Source organism: Anguilla rostrata, chromosome 14, assembly GCF_018555375.3.
Source record: "Anguilla rostrata isolate EN2019 chromosome 14, ASM1855537v3, whole genome shotgun sequence".
Lineage (NCBI taxonomy): Eukaryota > Metazoa > Chordata > Actinopteri > Anguilliformes > Anguillidae > Anguilla > Anguilla rostrata.
The window spans coordinates 11,891,405-11,906,038 of record NC_057946.1 but is presented as its reverse complement, the minus strand read 5'-3'; the positions used below and the strand labels follow the sequence as shown (position 1 = coordinate 11,906,038).

The 14,634-nt window shown below is 42.8% G+C and overlaps 1 protein-coding gene and 1 long non-coding RNA gene across 3 annotated transcripts in view; one reads left to right on the top strand and one right to left on the bottom strand.

Annotated features, from left to right (window-relative positions):
* Positions 1-1,127: 1,127 nt before the first annotated feature.
* ankrd55 (ankyrin repeat domain 55) overlaps positions 1,128-14,634 on the top strand; it is a 16,020-nt gene continuing 2,513 nt past the window's right edge. Inside the window, exons 1-9 of one of the 2 annotated variants that reach the window (XM_064308552.1) lie at positions 1,128-1,610; positions 3,288-3,407; positions 3,793-3,923; positions 4,300-4,409; positions 5,806-5,866; positions 7,073-7,201; positions 10,965-11,149; positions 12,337-12,504; positions 12,926-13,599. In XM_064308552.1, the coding sequence (XP_064164622.1) occupies positions 1,571-1,610; positions 3,288-3,407; positions 3,793-3,923; positions 4,300-4,409; positions 5,806-5,866; positions 7,073-7,201; positions 10,965-11,149; positions 12,337-12,504; positions 12,926-13,599 (1,618 nt within the window). In that variant the 5' untranslated portion in view covers positions 1,128-1,570. The other variant, XM_064308553.1, reaches the window with a different exon arrangement.
* Positions 12,883-14,634, bottom strand: part of LOC135239688 (uncharacterized) — an 11,044-nt gene continuing 9,292 nt past the window's right edge. Inside the window, exon 3 of the long non-coding RNA XR_010325457.1 lies at positions 12,883-13,018. This is a non-coding gene — a long non-coding RNA (uncharacterized LOC135239688). The remainder of the gene's footprint in view (positions 13,019-14,634) is intronic.

The window sequence follows — 14,634 nt, the reverse complement described above, 5'->3', positions numbered from 1 at the left end:
CCAACATTACACTGATTGCATCATAGCTTTGAGGCACTGAGCCTAATTTGTAAGGAGGAAAACCAGTACAGATGCCAAAAAATAAACAGCAATGAGCAATTGACAATAATATACAAGTATTTAGATCATTTTTCTTTTCAAAAGACATTTGACATGTGCACCACACATGCACACACACACAAAACGGTCTCTGAGGTGTGCGTGTTTGTTTGTGCACTTGTGAGTGTGGCACACTTTCTCAAAGTCAAACTTCAAACAAATGTGGAATGGTTAATGGATACACTGTGGCATGTTACATTTAAATGATTTCCTAATCATAATTACTCCAATCAATAAATGTGTCAAAATTTTGAAATGTCAAATTTTGAATATGTTTAACTTTATTCTGTAAACTAATGACATCCAATGAACACACAAATCACTCTTTCACAGTCTTTCTTACATTGAAGTATAGGAAATGGAAAAAGGTACGAGGGACAGGGCTATGCGTCGATGGTAGTGTTCTCGTGTTTCAAAGCAATCATTCTACAGTGGATCTACAGTGATTATTTTTCATAATAAAGTGAGGTCCTCCAGGGTTCCCATAGCAACAGGCAACACAATAAATATGAATGTAGTGGAAAAAGTGTCCTGAAAGAGCAGTATGTCGTTTGTTTTCTGCTTGTTTTTTCTACAGCAGCCTTCTGCCTCCCTGTGCTATACACTGCCGTTAGACCGTGACATCATCATCCCATTAAATAATAATGCCTGCTTTTTGAATTCTCCTCACTGGAGACATATTCAAAATGTCCAACTTTTTCCTGGAGCAGAAGGAAGCACGTTAAATACACGGTTATGTGTCTAGCTCTCCTCACACCACCCTCCAGGTGTGCCTTGTGTGGACAGATGGCGGTAAGCGATGCCGTTGACAGAGGCGCAGCTACGGTCAAAAAGAAGGGACCGGGAGTTTTGATTAACAACATCAGCCCCTGTGTGAATAGGAACCTTAAAATAGACTGTTCAGGAGCCAAGTGGTTAAAGGTGCATACTAATGCACGACTCGTATCCCACAGCCCCCCCCCCCCCACCTCCACCTCTTCACAATGAAAACAACAGCCCCCAGGCTATATTGTGGGGCTGCACATGCTCAGTGGAGCCACGGGTTTCCATTCATATATATCACACAAGCAGCGCTGCTCCACTGTGAGGATCTGCAGCTTCCCTTCCGCTGGCTCGGGGAATGAGTACCTGCTCCGGGCACCGGGCAGCTGGGGGAACCGCCGTCTGATCGCACAGCTGGCAGCAAACCTCCGCCGTTTACGGCAGGGGGCCGCGCTTCCATTACAGCCTTCTGCTTTCGCAGGAGGAGGAATGTAAAAAAGATGGATGTCCTGCGTACGGGTTTTCCCAGCTCCGATCTCTTTTTCCGTTCCTCCTTTTTTCTTTTTTTCTACGCGATCCTCTCAATGGAGAGGAACAGCAAATAAAACGCAAGCGTGTCTGCGGTGGGAGGGGCACACAGGTAGGGGCGGACGGCGCTCTGTCTACGGCTACGGCATTCCATCTATGGCAAAGGATGCGTTAGTCCACCATGGAGTTCAGCTCATCCTCGGTTTTTGATCAGCATAAAGGTATGGCGTCGTGCATGTGAAAAATCACTATACTAAGGAGGCAGCGGGGGAAGCAGGGAGAGAGAGAGAGAGAGAGAGAGAGAGAGAGAGAGAGAGAATGAGAGAGAGAGAGAATGAAAGAGAATGAAAGAGAAAGAGAGAGAGAGAGAGAGAGAGACAGAGAGAGAGAGAAGGATGTCGCTGCTGCTGTTGCCATGGAAATGCTCTGTTCTCAACCCTGGGCTCCGGAACACACCATTATCATTCTAACGTTGCCGTGAGAGACTGACTGCGCCCGGATGCTTCAGAAACGGGTCAGAATTGAGCACCGCGGAACTGGCCATTAACCCTTTGAGAGGGCCAGGTGGCGGGGGGCTTAAAATGTATGGCTTGTGGAGAACCCCTCCTCCTTAGAAGGGGAATACTAGGTACATTCATTTAAATCACACCAGACTCATGGTCAACCAGTTCAGGTTTTCAGAATATGCAGATTAAAGACAGAATGAACCTCATATAGTTCCAGTGCATGGCCTGAATGATGTGTCAGGATTATGAATAAGCCTTGTCAATCACGGCTATTCCCGCAGAATATCTACGGACAGTATAGCAGAATCTCAGTGGTTCCTAAACCTTGGGCTCTAAGAGGGGCTGAGGATACATCATCTGTGCCTCCCTGTGACTCAAAAAAACAAAAAAAAAAACCCACAAATTGAGTAGGAGTATGTACACATGTGTGACTAAAGAGACTGTCATTGTGGGCACTTTTATGAGTGTCCACTTGAGTGTGCGTGTACGTTCGTGTGCATGCATGTGTATGTATGTGTAGTCACCATGTCTAAAAAATCATGATTTCATGCCTAGGTTTATGTGAATACAGCTGTTTGGTGTCACATAGTTATAATAGCCATTTAGAAAATGGCGCAAATGTCATACCAATTTTTGAAACATCTCAGGTAGAACTGAATGACAATGGAAGATACCTTGCCAGACAACGATATGTGATTTATGTCTCAGCTGTAACTCAAACTAGCTGAGTAGTATCCATATTAGCAGAGCATTTTTTCCCTCCTTTACTGTAATCTCCAAGATAAAATTACAACATAAATCTCCAACATAAAATAATTTTTGTCATGTTTCAGCTTTAGAAACTATAGGCATCAGCTGAAAACCTGGCACTACTGTTTCATGTGTTAGAAGTACAGAAGGCGAACATGTTCTGTTCTGTCATTTTAAAAATCTCTGGCCAAAGACGGCCGTTGTACCCTTGAGTAAGGGGCTTAATCACCGTTAAAAACTGCTGTGCATGTCCACACTTCTCAAAGCATAAAACATGTACCTGTCCACACCGCTCAAAGAATTAACCTGATTTTGTTGACGACAACGTGCAGTCCCCAGTCTTACCGGCGGCCAAGTAGTGATGCCAAACCTTGAGAGAAGAGCAGTTTGTTCGAGTAAGCGAAGTTATGGTATAGTAGGTTGGTTATTACGGGTTATTACGTTGTTTTCAGCATCGTCAACGGGCTTTTCTTACCTTCTTGTAAGCACATTTGCGAATTTGCTCTAAATAGGTAGGATACGTCTGTTGATAAATTGACCAAGCTAGCTAATATAAACGAATTACTGTTCCACACTTACCAAACGTGACCTGCAGCCAGTACTATTTGAATTTACCGACAATGTGCGTTTTTTCCATTCAAGATTCTGCTGAGGAAGTCGACCTTAATGTCGTATACCTGGCAGCAGCCAATGGAGATGTCAATACTCTGACAGCGGTCATCCGCGAGGACCCATCCATTTTGGAATGTTGCGATGGCGAAGGTAGGTATTGGCATTTGGGGAATTGGGGAAAGTGCTAATCGTATTTTATAAATAAGTAAGTAAATAAATAAATACCAGTGTATGCAAACAGGTTTAAAAAAAATCCAAGTTCTCCCATCACGATCTGGTATTTAAAGGAGTAGAATAAATTAATATACAATTTTTTTTTCTATAAACCAGTACCTTCGATGCCAATTAGACTGCCCAATAAAGAGTCTTAACGATTTCTAAATGTACTATTGATATTTAAAAAAATGGGTGGGTGCAGAATGTGCTTGTTGTAGGTCTTAGGCAGTGTGGATGAGTGCATCTGCCAAATGAGAGTAATGTGGCATAAATGTAAATGTTTGTTTGTGCTGGCATATCATAAGTTGTCTCGCGGCAGGGTCCACCCCTCTGATGCACGCAGTGTCGGGTAGACAGGTGGACACTGTGAAGCTGCTGCTGAAAATGGGGGCGTCCATAAACACTCAGGATGCGTGTGGACGAACGTCTCTTTCCTTGGCAACGTACCTGGTACCGAGAGTCCCAATGCACCTATCATCTATCACTCCGCTTGTTAAGCAAACCATTAATTTATTTATTTTGGACGTTCTGCATTTCATTAACACATGTAGTCATATCTCGTGTTGTCATTTGTTAAACATGTTTTGTTTAATCTTGAATGTACTGGCCTTTGTCCAAAGGATAGTTCATTTCCAGGCACAAATTATATTTACGATAAACTGTTAGTTTTAGTATTTTTAAAAGCCCCAAAGAATTCTCTGAAATAATTTTAGCAAGCAAATGCTGTTGTTATTTCGCCTGTAAAACTCTGCAGGCTATTTGCTCAGAGATTGGTGACAGGGAGTGTTCCCATCACAAACAAAGTTACAGTTTGCATCTTTCAAAGGGCTGGCTTGAAGGCTGTGTGTGTTTACTCCGAAATGGTGCCAAGCAAAACATCCCAGACAAAAATGGACGTCTGCCACTTCATGCTGCCACTGCTGAGACTGACTTAAGGTATGTGGGGGGGACTTGCGATGCACCCAAGGTTTCTTTCTACTTCCTTAGGTTTTTCCTTCCACTGCTTCCCTTGGCTTGCCTGAGGTCTGGACCCAAAAGGTCTGCAAAGTGCTTCAAGGCATTGCTCCTTTGTGAAAAGCTATAGAAATAAAACTGAATCAAAATGAAATTCATTAATACCATATCTCATGCTGTCTGTATCGGCAAACCTGCTTGGAGAGAGCAAGCTCAGAGGCACATGCGTGGTTCCACCTAAGCGTCAGTCACTCGGGATGTAGACTATATAGGTTTATATTTCTGCTCTGCTCACAGAGTGACAGGTGTGAACCCAAAGTAGGCCAGGCAGCAGCGCCAGCACAGCCTCCACAGAGGAGGACAGCGTGCTCATGCTGCGTGTGCTAACGAGTGCTGACGGTGCACACACTGGGGCCACGTGTTCGGCTGATGGTGTGCTCTGGCAGGAAGGCCTAGAATCCTGGGGGGAAGGGAGGGGGTGGTACAGCGGCGGGTACGGCCAGTCAGCATAGAAACCACAGACCTTTGCTCTTCAAATGAACGGCAACTACTGTTTCCTGTCCTTGGCTTAGAGTGCAGGAAGGCACACCCCTCCCCTCTTCGTAGAGGCCTGCATGGCTGTGGTCCACAGCAAGAGCTGCTTGCAGCTGTGCAGGGCTGCTAACAGCTCCTAGTGTCCATTATCCAAAATGTTGCACTAAAGGACATTGACATGCCGGGTTCACTGGGAAACGGGAATAGAGTTCATCGCTAGGCTGTACAGAGATTGGAAGTCTCAGAGTTCATTCGGTAGATAGAATGTTACATTATGCGTCAAGCTTTCTGTCTAATGAGCAGGAAGTAAGCTTGAATGGTTTGATACATTTTGCAACACATTTTGGGATGATGTTTTGTGGGCATGTCCTGATGGTGGTATTGGCTGTGCTTGGTTGGGGATTGGGGTTAGGGTTCTTTTACAGATTAAGATATATATGTGTATGTAATTGGCCATAGTATAAAGGCCGTAAGCAATCTCCCTCTCGGTTGCCATACCTGCAGAATTTTACAACTGTATGTTCAGTTTAATCTTGTTTCTGTTCTGAAGCACTCATGTAATACATTGGTACTCTTGACCATGCCCTCAGCTTTTAGGTTACCCCCTCAGGCCTGTCAAAGGGAAATTAAATGAGAACACCATAACTTGGTTTCAGGCTCTCCTTCATACTGCGTGTGTGCGTGTGTGTGTGTGTGTGTGTGTACGTGTGCGTGCATGTGTGCGTGTGTGTGTGTGTTTGTGTCCACAGGGAGGGGGGCTGCTGCATATTGATGATGTAAGTTAGGATGAAGCTGTTAATCTTTACCCTGACGACAGCAGCAATCTCAGCGTGTGTGTTTTCAGGCTCATGGCCGTGCTGCTGCAGCAGTCCACACTGTGTGAAATCAACCACCAAGACAACGAGGTGAGAAACCTGCCACCGTGTCGCACTGTGCGCACCACCGCCTCCCAGTGCTGTCACATGTCCACTTTTTCCACACAACGACGCAGTCTAACCAAAACCGTCAGTCTGTCAGCTGGTATGTACAAACTGATGAGTGTTCCACCATCCAAGCTGTCCCACTTACAAAGGGATAACAAGCCTGGCATGAATACACAGGTTTCTCACTGTCTGTGGATGCGGACATATAAAAGGAAAGAGATATGAAAGCATTTCTATTGCATAAAAACACTTGAGAGTAAAGAACAGCATTTGAGACTATTCAGGCTGGGGGGTTGGATTCAAAAACAGACCAGGATGTACGGATGAAAATATAAGGCGATTTATTCTGCAGTGCAGGGGTACAGAATCAGCAAACAGTCAAAATCCAGGCAAGGGTCAAAGTCCAAAAAAACCAAAAGGGCAAAAGTACAACAACAGTAGCAAAAACAGAGTCGGGTAAACAGGCAGAAGTCGTAACCGGTAGCAGGAATTCAGAGACGGCAGGCAAAAATCGTAAAACAGAAAACAGACCGAGTTCGAAACCAGGAATCAGAAATAACACAGAAAACCGCTGGAACGGCACTGGTAAACAGACGCACGATCTGGCAAAGAACGCAAAAACTGGCAGGGTATAAGTAACCGACTAAATTAGGGGATAACGAGCCGCAGGTGATGGAAGTGGCTGGGGCTGATTGAATAATAGTCTCAGGAGCGGGGTGTGGCGGAAGAGTTGACCGGAGCTAAAGGCGGAGAGTGGGCGGGACCAAGGAAACACATGGGCTCTGAAAACAAAAACAAAACCATGCGCTCACAACTCAAACATGCCCACCGACAGACAGAAAAAACAGACAAGAAAGGGGGCGCACAGGCAGCCATCCTGACAGAGACAGAACAGGATGCTGCATAATCGCCATTTACATAACCACTGAAATACAGAAAAGGCCACTCTTGTCTCCATCTCCCCCACTGATTCAGTAACCGTAGTGTTTATGCTGTTTTAAGTTTCATCAACAGCGCTTTACAGTACATGCCACTTGGAATGTGACAGTTAAGCAGGATGAGCAAGTGCATTGTTTTCTTACGTCTTGTGGTGAGATAATTATCTGATTAGTATTTCTCAGGAGTGTCATTTTGCCCCAGATTAAATGGGATGTCATGTGACTGAGATGTGTGATTTGTCATTGGCAGGGCATGACAGCTCTTCATTGGGCGTCTTTCCACAACAGGCCGCAGCACGTCCAAGCCCTTCTGCAGAAGGGAGCAGACCCCACTCTGGTGGACAAAGACTTCAAAACTGCCCTTCACTGGGCTGTGCAGGTGAGGTCACAGGTACTTATAAGTAAACAGAACTATAGTTACTCAGATGAAGTGTACCCACACTGGCTCTCCAAGACCTGAATCTCTCACTAGGGTATACTTTACAGCACACAAGATGAGGTGTGCAGTCCCTCTCCCCCCCAACGGGCCACAGCACAGCTTTAATTAAAAGATTCCACCTCACAGAAGTCATTAGTCGTAGAAGTAATTCCCTCTCAAGGTGACTTGGCAATTTTTCTTTCTTTTTGCATCAGAGGATGTTTCTCAATACCAAAAACATCAAGTTCGGCCTTGAGTTCTCGTGAATTGCATTCTCATCCGGTTTCCTTGGGCAACTGCGCTTCCAAGAACACAATGACCAAGAACGCTGCTATTAGGCCTGTGTATTTGAGATAAAATGTGTGCTTGTGATGTGTGGTTACGGTACCACCCCCAAACAGGCAGTAGTAGCCTTTCCTGGCATTGTAACACATATTAGTCACCTCATTTTCCTTTTTTGGAAAATTTTTGGTCACCTTTATTGGTGACTCGTTTGAAGTGTATGACAGTTGTATTTGCCTGTTTGTATTGTTTGTGTTTATTGTTGTAACAATGTTTATGCTGCTTTCTTGGCCAGGTCACTCTTGAAAAAGAGATTTTAATCTCAATGAGACTTTTACCTGGTTAAATAAAGGATATATATAAATGAGAAAACTAAAAACATTATGTTTGTGACATTGTCCCATCTCGTCTCGTCCACCATTGCGCAATGAATGATGGAATAGTCAATCCTTTCTCATTGGGTGAGGATCGATCGGATGCATCCTTGAGATTTTAGGGGTGGGGGGAGGAATCCAGACCACTTCTGGGAACTTTAAGAGTTCTCGTTTCTTTGCATTCATGCTTTTGGAACGGAACTCGAGCGGTAAAATAGGAGGTCCCTCAAGTTCACAAGAACAGATATTGAGAAACACCCACAGTGTGCAGCATAATTTTGGTAATGGAATCAACCCATGCTCCATATTAGTGACATGCATTAAATTCATTAACCCTTCCCCAAATGTTGTTTGAAGGTTCATTTTTCACTGCCTGGCCAAAAAAAAATTGCACACTCTAATATTTCGTTGGACCGCCTTTAGCTTTGATTACGGCGTGCATTCATCGTTCCATTGTTTTGACAACCTTATGCAACGTCACAACATTTATTTCCGTCCAGAATTGCATTATCTTGTATTGACGACGGGAGAATTGAACCACTACGTAAAGTCTTCTTCAGCACATCCCAAAGGCTTTCAATTGGGTTAAGGTCAGGACTCTGTGGTGGCCAATTCAATGATTCCTCATGCTCCCAGAACCACTCTTTCACAATTTGAGCCCGATGAATCTTTTCAGGCATTGTCGTCCTGGAATATGCCCGTGGCATCAGGGAAGAAAAAATCCATTGATGGGATAACCTGGTCATTTAGTACATTCAGGTACTCAGCTGACTTCATTTTATTGTTGCTTTAATGTTGCTGAGCCTAGACCTGACCAATTGATGCAACCCCAGATCATAACACTGCCTCCAGAGGCTTGTACAGTGGGCACTGTCCAAAAAAATCGAAACGGTGACTTTTTTTGGCCAGGCAGTGTGCATTGTATGGAGCAAAATCCAGTCCAGCTTTCCAGTTGGGTGAATGCTCAATGTTAAATAGTTCTGCCTTTTTATATTACTAATAATGTTATTAATAATATATTTAACAAATGTCATGACAAACTCAGTTCCACAAAATGGAACTGTTTGTTTTGGTGTTATTCAAAATCATTAACCTCTTGCACAGACATTTATTGTTAAAAAGGAAAATTTAATTTTCCAGCTTTGCTTGGCCTGAAAAGGATGCTTTGTGTTATGTTCGATATGTAGACGTTGACATTTTGTATTTATTTTGTGGAAACAAAAGATCAAATTAACTGTCATTTTTATCTTATTTTGTTTCCCCATCTTCATTTTATATTGCATAGCTGAAAACTGATGCAAGATACAGTCAGGGTTTTCTTCTGTTCAGACAGATATTTAAAACTGAAGGCTGGTGAGACTTTACATCTCTTTCATGTGTTCTGGTTTCTCCAAAAAACTGAACCCTGAGAAACGTCCTGTGGTGTCAAAGGGGAACCATTCACCTTCCTGCTTCCTGTTCTTCTGTTTCATTCTGACCTTCTGCTCAAGTAAAAAGTACCTTTCTGACAGTTAAGCTTAGTGTTGCAGCAAGATTTTTTTCTTAGTAGTTAGTAGTTGTTTTAGCATATTTATTTTGTTTTAATTATGAAAGGAGAAATACAAAAGAAGCTGCCCCTATAGATAGCTCTCTGACAACATGAATCAGAGAAAAGACTTCCTGTGGCTGTGTTAGTTTGCAGTCTGTTCTTTGGGGGGTTATTAAAAAAAGCTACGGTTATAAAATAAAACCAAAGCACAGAAAAGATAGAGACAGTGCTCTCAGCTGTATTCACTGCAGGATGTCTTGAAAAAAGAGTTTGAAAAAAGTGTTACATTTCACACAGGAAGTGTGTGGTTCGTCTAGTGGAATGTTTCATGCAAAGCCTTTTTTTTGTTACTGCCAATAACTACTGAACTCATTATTTGGTGTGAATAAGGTGTCAACTGAACAGAAAGAACACTTGCTTAAACAACATGGGGTCCCATCAGGGGAATAGGCATACAGTAGTTCAAATGTAGTTTTAATACAGCTTTGGATTGCAACGCCTATAATCATCGCTAGTGAAGCAGACAATCATTTGGTTGTCCTCATCACTGTTAGCTTGTTAGTGATACAGAATTTTCTGATGTCTGAGATGTGCATTTGAACAAATGCTTTGTATGCGATAATACCTGCATGGTTTTTTTTTTTTTTTTTGGTCACAGGGTCACCACCTTCCTGTGTTTTACCCATTACGAGCACCCAGAACACATTTCTAGAGAAGTTACATTTCTCCAAAGACATTTCTCCATTTACGGTTAATTCTCCTAAGTAGAGTTTGTCAATTCTCACTTTACTTTAGTCATACAATGTAGCACTATATAGTTGGACATTGTAGTATATTGTTTTAATTACTATAATCAAATTACTGGCTTAATATTTTACATTATATTACTGAATTTGATTCATACTGTATTTCATTTTGAATCAAAATGAAAAATATGTCAGTCAGATACACTCCAGTGACTTTACAGTGTCTATTACAGTATCTTACATTATCTAATTCAGTTATTACAGTAATGTGTTCATTGATGTTTTCTTGAGACAAACAAATACTGCATATGAAAACTGTTCAGAATATGAAGAGCATCACTGTGGTTTTTCAACAATGAATGGAAATAGGCTTGTAACAGCCCTGCATGGTAAATTGATTGCCAAGTGAATTGATTGCATACAACACGATGAAGTGTATGGAGAGGAAGAAATGGACGCCCACAGGGCACCACATGCACAGTAGACGAGGGTCCACGAAACAGAAAATAATGTTTTACTCTGAAGAGTAACCCAGTGAGCCGAGGAAGAAGTATTCTATGGTACAGTATGTGTGCTCTGAAACTGCACTAAATGTACTAAATTTCTTATAAGGATTTCTTGGAATGTAATTTCTTTGATACAGGTAAATTTTATATCAGGATATTTGATCATATTAGCCAATATATTGAAAGGGTGAAGTGCAAATTGACAGCATTAAGCCAGCGGTCACATGCAGAGCCACTGCCCTTGTCTGGGAAGCAGCAAGCTCTGCTCTTCTTCTTCTCTCTCTCCAGAGTGGCAGCAGATTCATGTGCTCACTCATCCTGGACCACCACTTGGGTTCATCCGTCATCAACTATGACGATGAAAATGGGAAGACATGCGTGCACATCGCTGCCGCTGCCGGCTACAGCGACATCATCTACGAGCTGGCGCGCGTCCCCGAGACCAACCTGCAGGCGCTCGATGTAGACGAGAGGTGAGCGAACTTGTTGTAATGCTGCGGAATGAGAAGCATTCAGGTGCAGAGAGGTTTTGAACTGATCAAAATCTCAGGATGTGGTGATCCTCAAGCTTTATTTTGTATTAGAAAAACCTGTGACCACAAACCTGAGAACGAACGGTAGACTCCACCCACTGCATGATCATGAGTGCGCAGGCCTAACAGAACTGGGGAGTGAGCTGTTTGTCTCCTCCATTCCTATTTCTCCACACAGCTGCTGCAGTGTTCTCTCTTCAAAACTTCATTATGCAAGAGGGCTTTTTTTTTGGAATGATGATTCATTTATACTCCAGACACTCGCGCAAAACAACTTTAAATGAGAACATAGTGTGAAAGGTGGAATACACATCACAGGTGCAGCAAGAACACCAATAAGATGGGTGCACTGCAGCCTGAGCTACCTGAGGTGCCTAGCTGAAAAAAAAACGTTGCCTAATAGTCATTCTTATTGAGCAACATAGGTAAATAGTACAGGGCTATTATTCAGAGGGATTCTCCAGTTAATTGTACACTCTTCATACACTGGTGTGCGATATCATTCACACAAGAATGTCTTACAGCTTTACTGGCCTAGATTTATGTGCCTGTCACTATACAGCAATATAATAAAGGTAACTAGTAGCAGCTAGCCTATGTGCAGGGAATTTGAAAAAAACACGGCAGGGGAACGGTTATGATACGTCCTATCGATGTTTGCACATTATGTTATTTTTGGTTTAACAGGCAGTACAAGGCACATGAATAAGTTAGCAATGCTAGCACTACTTCTACTGACTAATTAGAGAACACAAGGACATTTCTTACACAATATTAAAGTTTTTTGGTCTTCTTTGCTGCTGCTGCTGCTCTTGTTGTTGTTATTATTGTTGTTTTGGGCAGAATTGGGGGTAAATATATTATAACTTTTTGAAATATATTCAGTTGGTTGAAATTTGATTTGATTAAAGCCTGAATTATTTCAAAATATTCAATCAAGGTTAGCTGCCTAATTCTGTCATCTGCTTCATTAAATAGCCCCCAGGAGGGTACATATATAGCCAATAGAGCCCATGAAAACAGCGTGGTCACGGACTCAAGCATAACTCAGGTTAGCAGCACTGCTAGTGTATGCTTTCTTTTTTCCATGCTCCGGATGGACGTGCGTAAATATGGGGGACTCCAAGGACCCCCCTCCACTGGGCCGCTGCCGCAGGGAAGGCTGACTGTGTCCAGGCCCTGTTACAGCTGGGCGTGGAGACGGGCCCACGGGACATCAACGAAAACACGCCCCTCACATATGCAATGTATTGCGGCCACACTGCTTGCATCAAACTCCTCTCCATAGAGAGCAGGTCAGGCAGCGTGCTCCACACCAACTTTCATTCTTCTGGAGCTTCTTTGTTTTAATTGTCATGAAATGAAAGTAAATAGGTTTTTATATACAGACATCTGTTTTGCAGCTGGGCCTGATCAGGGTCTCAAAGCAAAATAAATATTTAAAAAAACCAGTATGACTTCTGATTCAGTTGCTCTGTAGCAGCATATTACTCATTTGGTAATCGCCATGTTTGTGACCCTGTTCATTTCCCATTTGGAAAAGCAACCTGTGATGTAAAACATTACTGTAGACCTGTGCAATAGTTTATTAAGGATACTTGAGTCAGTTTAGTAATTCTGTCTTAAAATATTACATTTTAGTGATTATATTTGGAAAAGGTTGTGTGAAACAGGGGTGACTGGGTTTTCTTGTGTTTGTCTGCTGTTTCTCCACAGATCCACAGAATCAGATAGGCAGCTGCACTCCCAGAACAGTGACCACAGTCTCAGAAAGGAAGGCAAATTCAGCGTGCTCAACCAGATCTTCTCCTGCAAGAAGAGGAAAGAGCATCAAATGTCAAGACAGAAGGACAAGGTCAGAGACCGGGACCGCCACATGAAGGAGGAGACATCTGAGGTTGATGACATCATCACCATGTTTGACTGCATCGTGGAGTCCTCCCCCAAGGACCAAACTGAGGACAGTCCAGACACTCGAAAGCATCCCAGCGAAACTCAGAAACACCACCTTAAAGAGAATCACGCTATGGCAAAGGAATACAAGGGGCTCCCACCCATAAGGACGCAAAGTCTTCCCCCCATCACACTGGGAAACTCTTTGTTGGCCAGCTCCCAAAATGCATCGCAAGCGGGTGCCCAGGGGCAGATGGCCCACCATTTTGCCCGCAGGTCTCAGAAAAGCCGGAGTGAGCATGACCTGTTTGACAATCGACCCAAAGGCCAGGCCGTGCTCAGCAACACGTGGAGGTCGGAATCCAATCAGGTACTCTCACACAAAGCGTGGACGACCCCTGATTCTGACAGGCTGCTGGATGAGCTGCTGGATGAGAAGTCCAACACCCTGGATGTACTTTACCCTCACCACATTCCTTACATGCAGAAAAATGAAGGTAAGACAGGTTTGTTCTTCATAGGTTAGGACTAAACATATTGGTGCATAGACCAAGGATCTGAAACAAAACTGCTGCGGTTATGCAGGGCCACATTTTCTGTAGGTTCTCATTTGGTTTATCACATAAGAGGTAATACAATTTGAATTTTAATTTCAATTCAACTTAACAAATTTTTCATTATTTTAATAGAGTCCAGATAAATTATTACTGAGGCATAACTTGCTGCAAAGCAGTTAGTATGTCTCCAGATATCATACTGACGACATAGACACTTGGTTTAGGCTATAGCTAATTGTAAGCATCTGTTGTAGTTATGCCCTACTTGCATAATTATTTATTGTTTGTGGTAGAGATTCAAATCCAGAATCTAATGCTTAACCTGAGATGAATCTGCATTCATCTAACACATAATGTAATGATTTAGAGTATTTTTCGCTATCTGATGATGCCAGATAATAAATAATTATTAGGTATTAGATGTCTTAGGCTTTTTGTTTTCTATGCTCTTCATGTCGCAGGTAAAGTTGCAGTATCCAAGCAAGAACACATTTAGTCTGGGCAAGGCTTCTTACCAAGTAGCCCAACTGGGCATGTGTGAAAAAACGTTAAACCTGAACCCCGGTACTGTACGGGGCGTGATTTCAGACAAAATATGCTCACCTCTCCATTGGCTAAGGTTCCCGTCAAACAACTGATCTGAAATGATTCCTGATCCTTCTCACACTCTGTTGGATGTTTGCAGAGAAGTTTGTTGAATTAAATGAAATGCTGAGAAATAATTCCAAACAAATGCACTAAGTGAAAGCCCCCACTATTCCTTGGGTTATTCCATTCTCAAAAATGATGTCATAATTTACAACCCTGGCCCTTGGGAACCGCTGGGTGTGCTGGTATTGATTTCAACTGAGGTCTCAATTCATTAGATTTGATGGAGCTGCTTGAGGAATGCTAATCTACATATGCTATAAATTCTTTGTGAAAACACACTGTTGTTTATTAAAGTCATGTTCTTGTCTGTAACCAAGAGCAAGT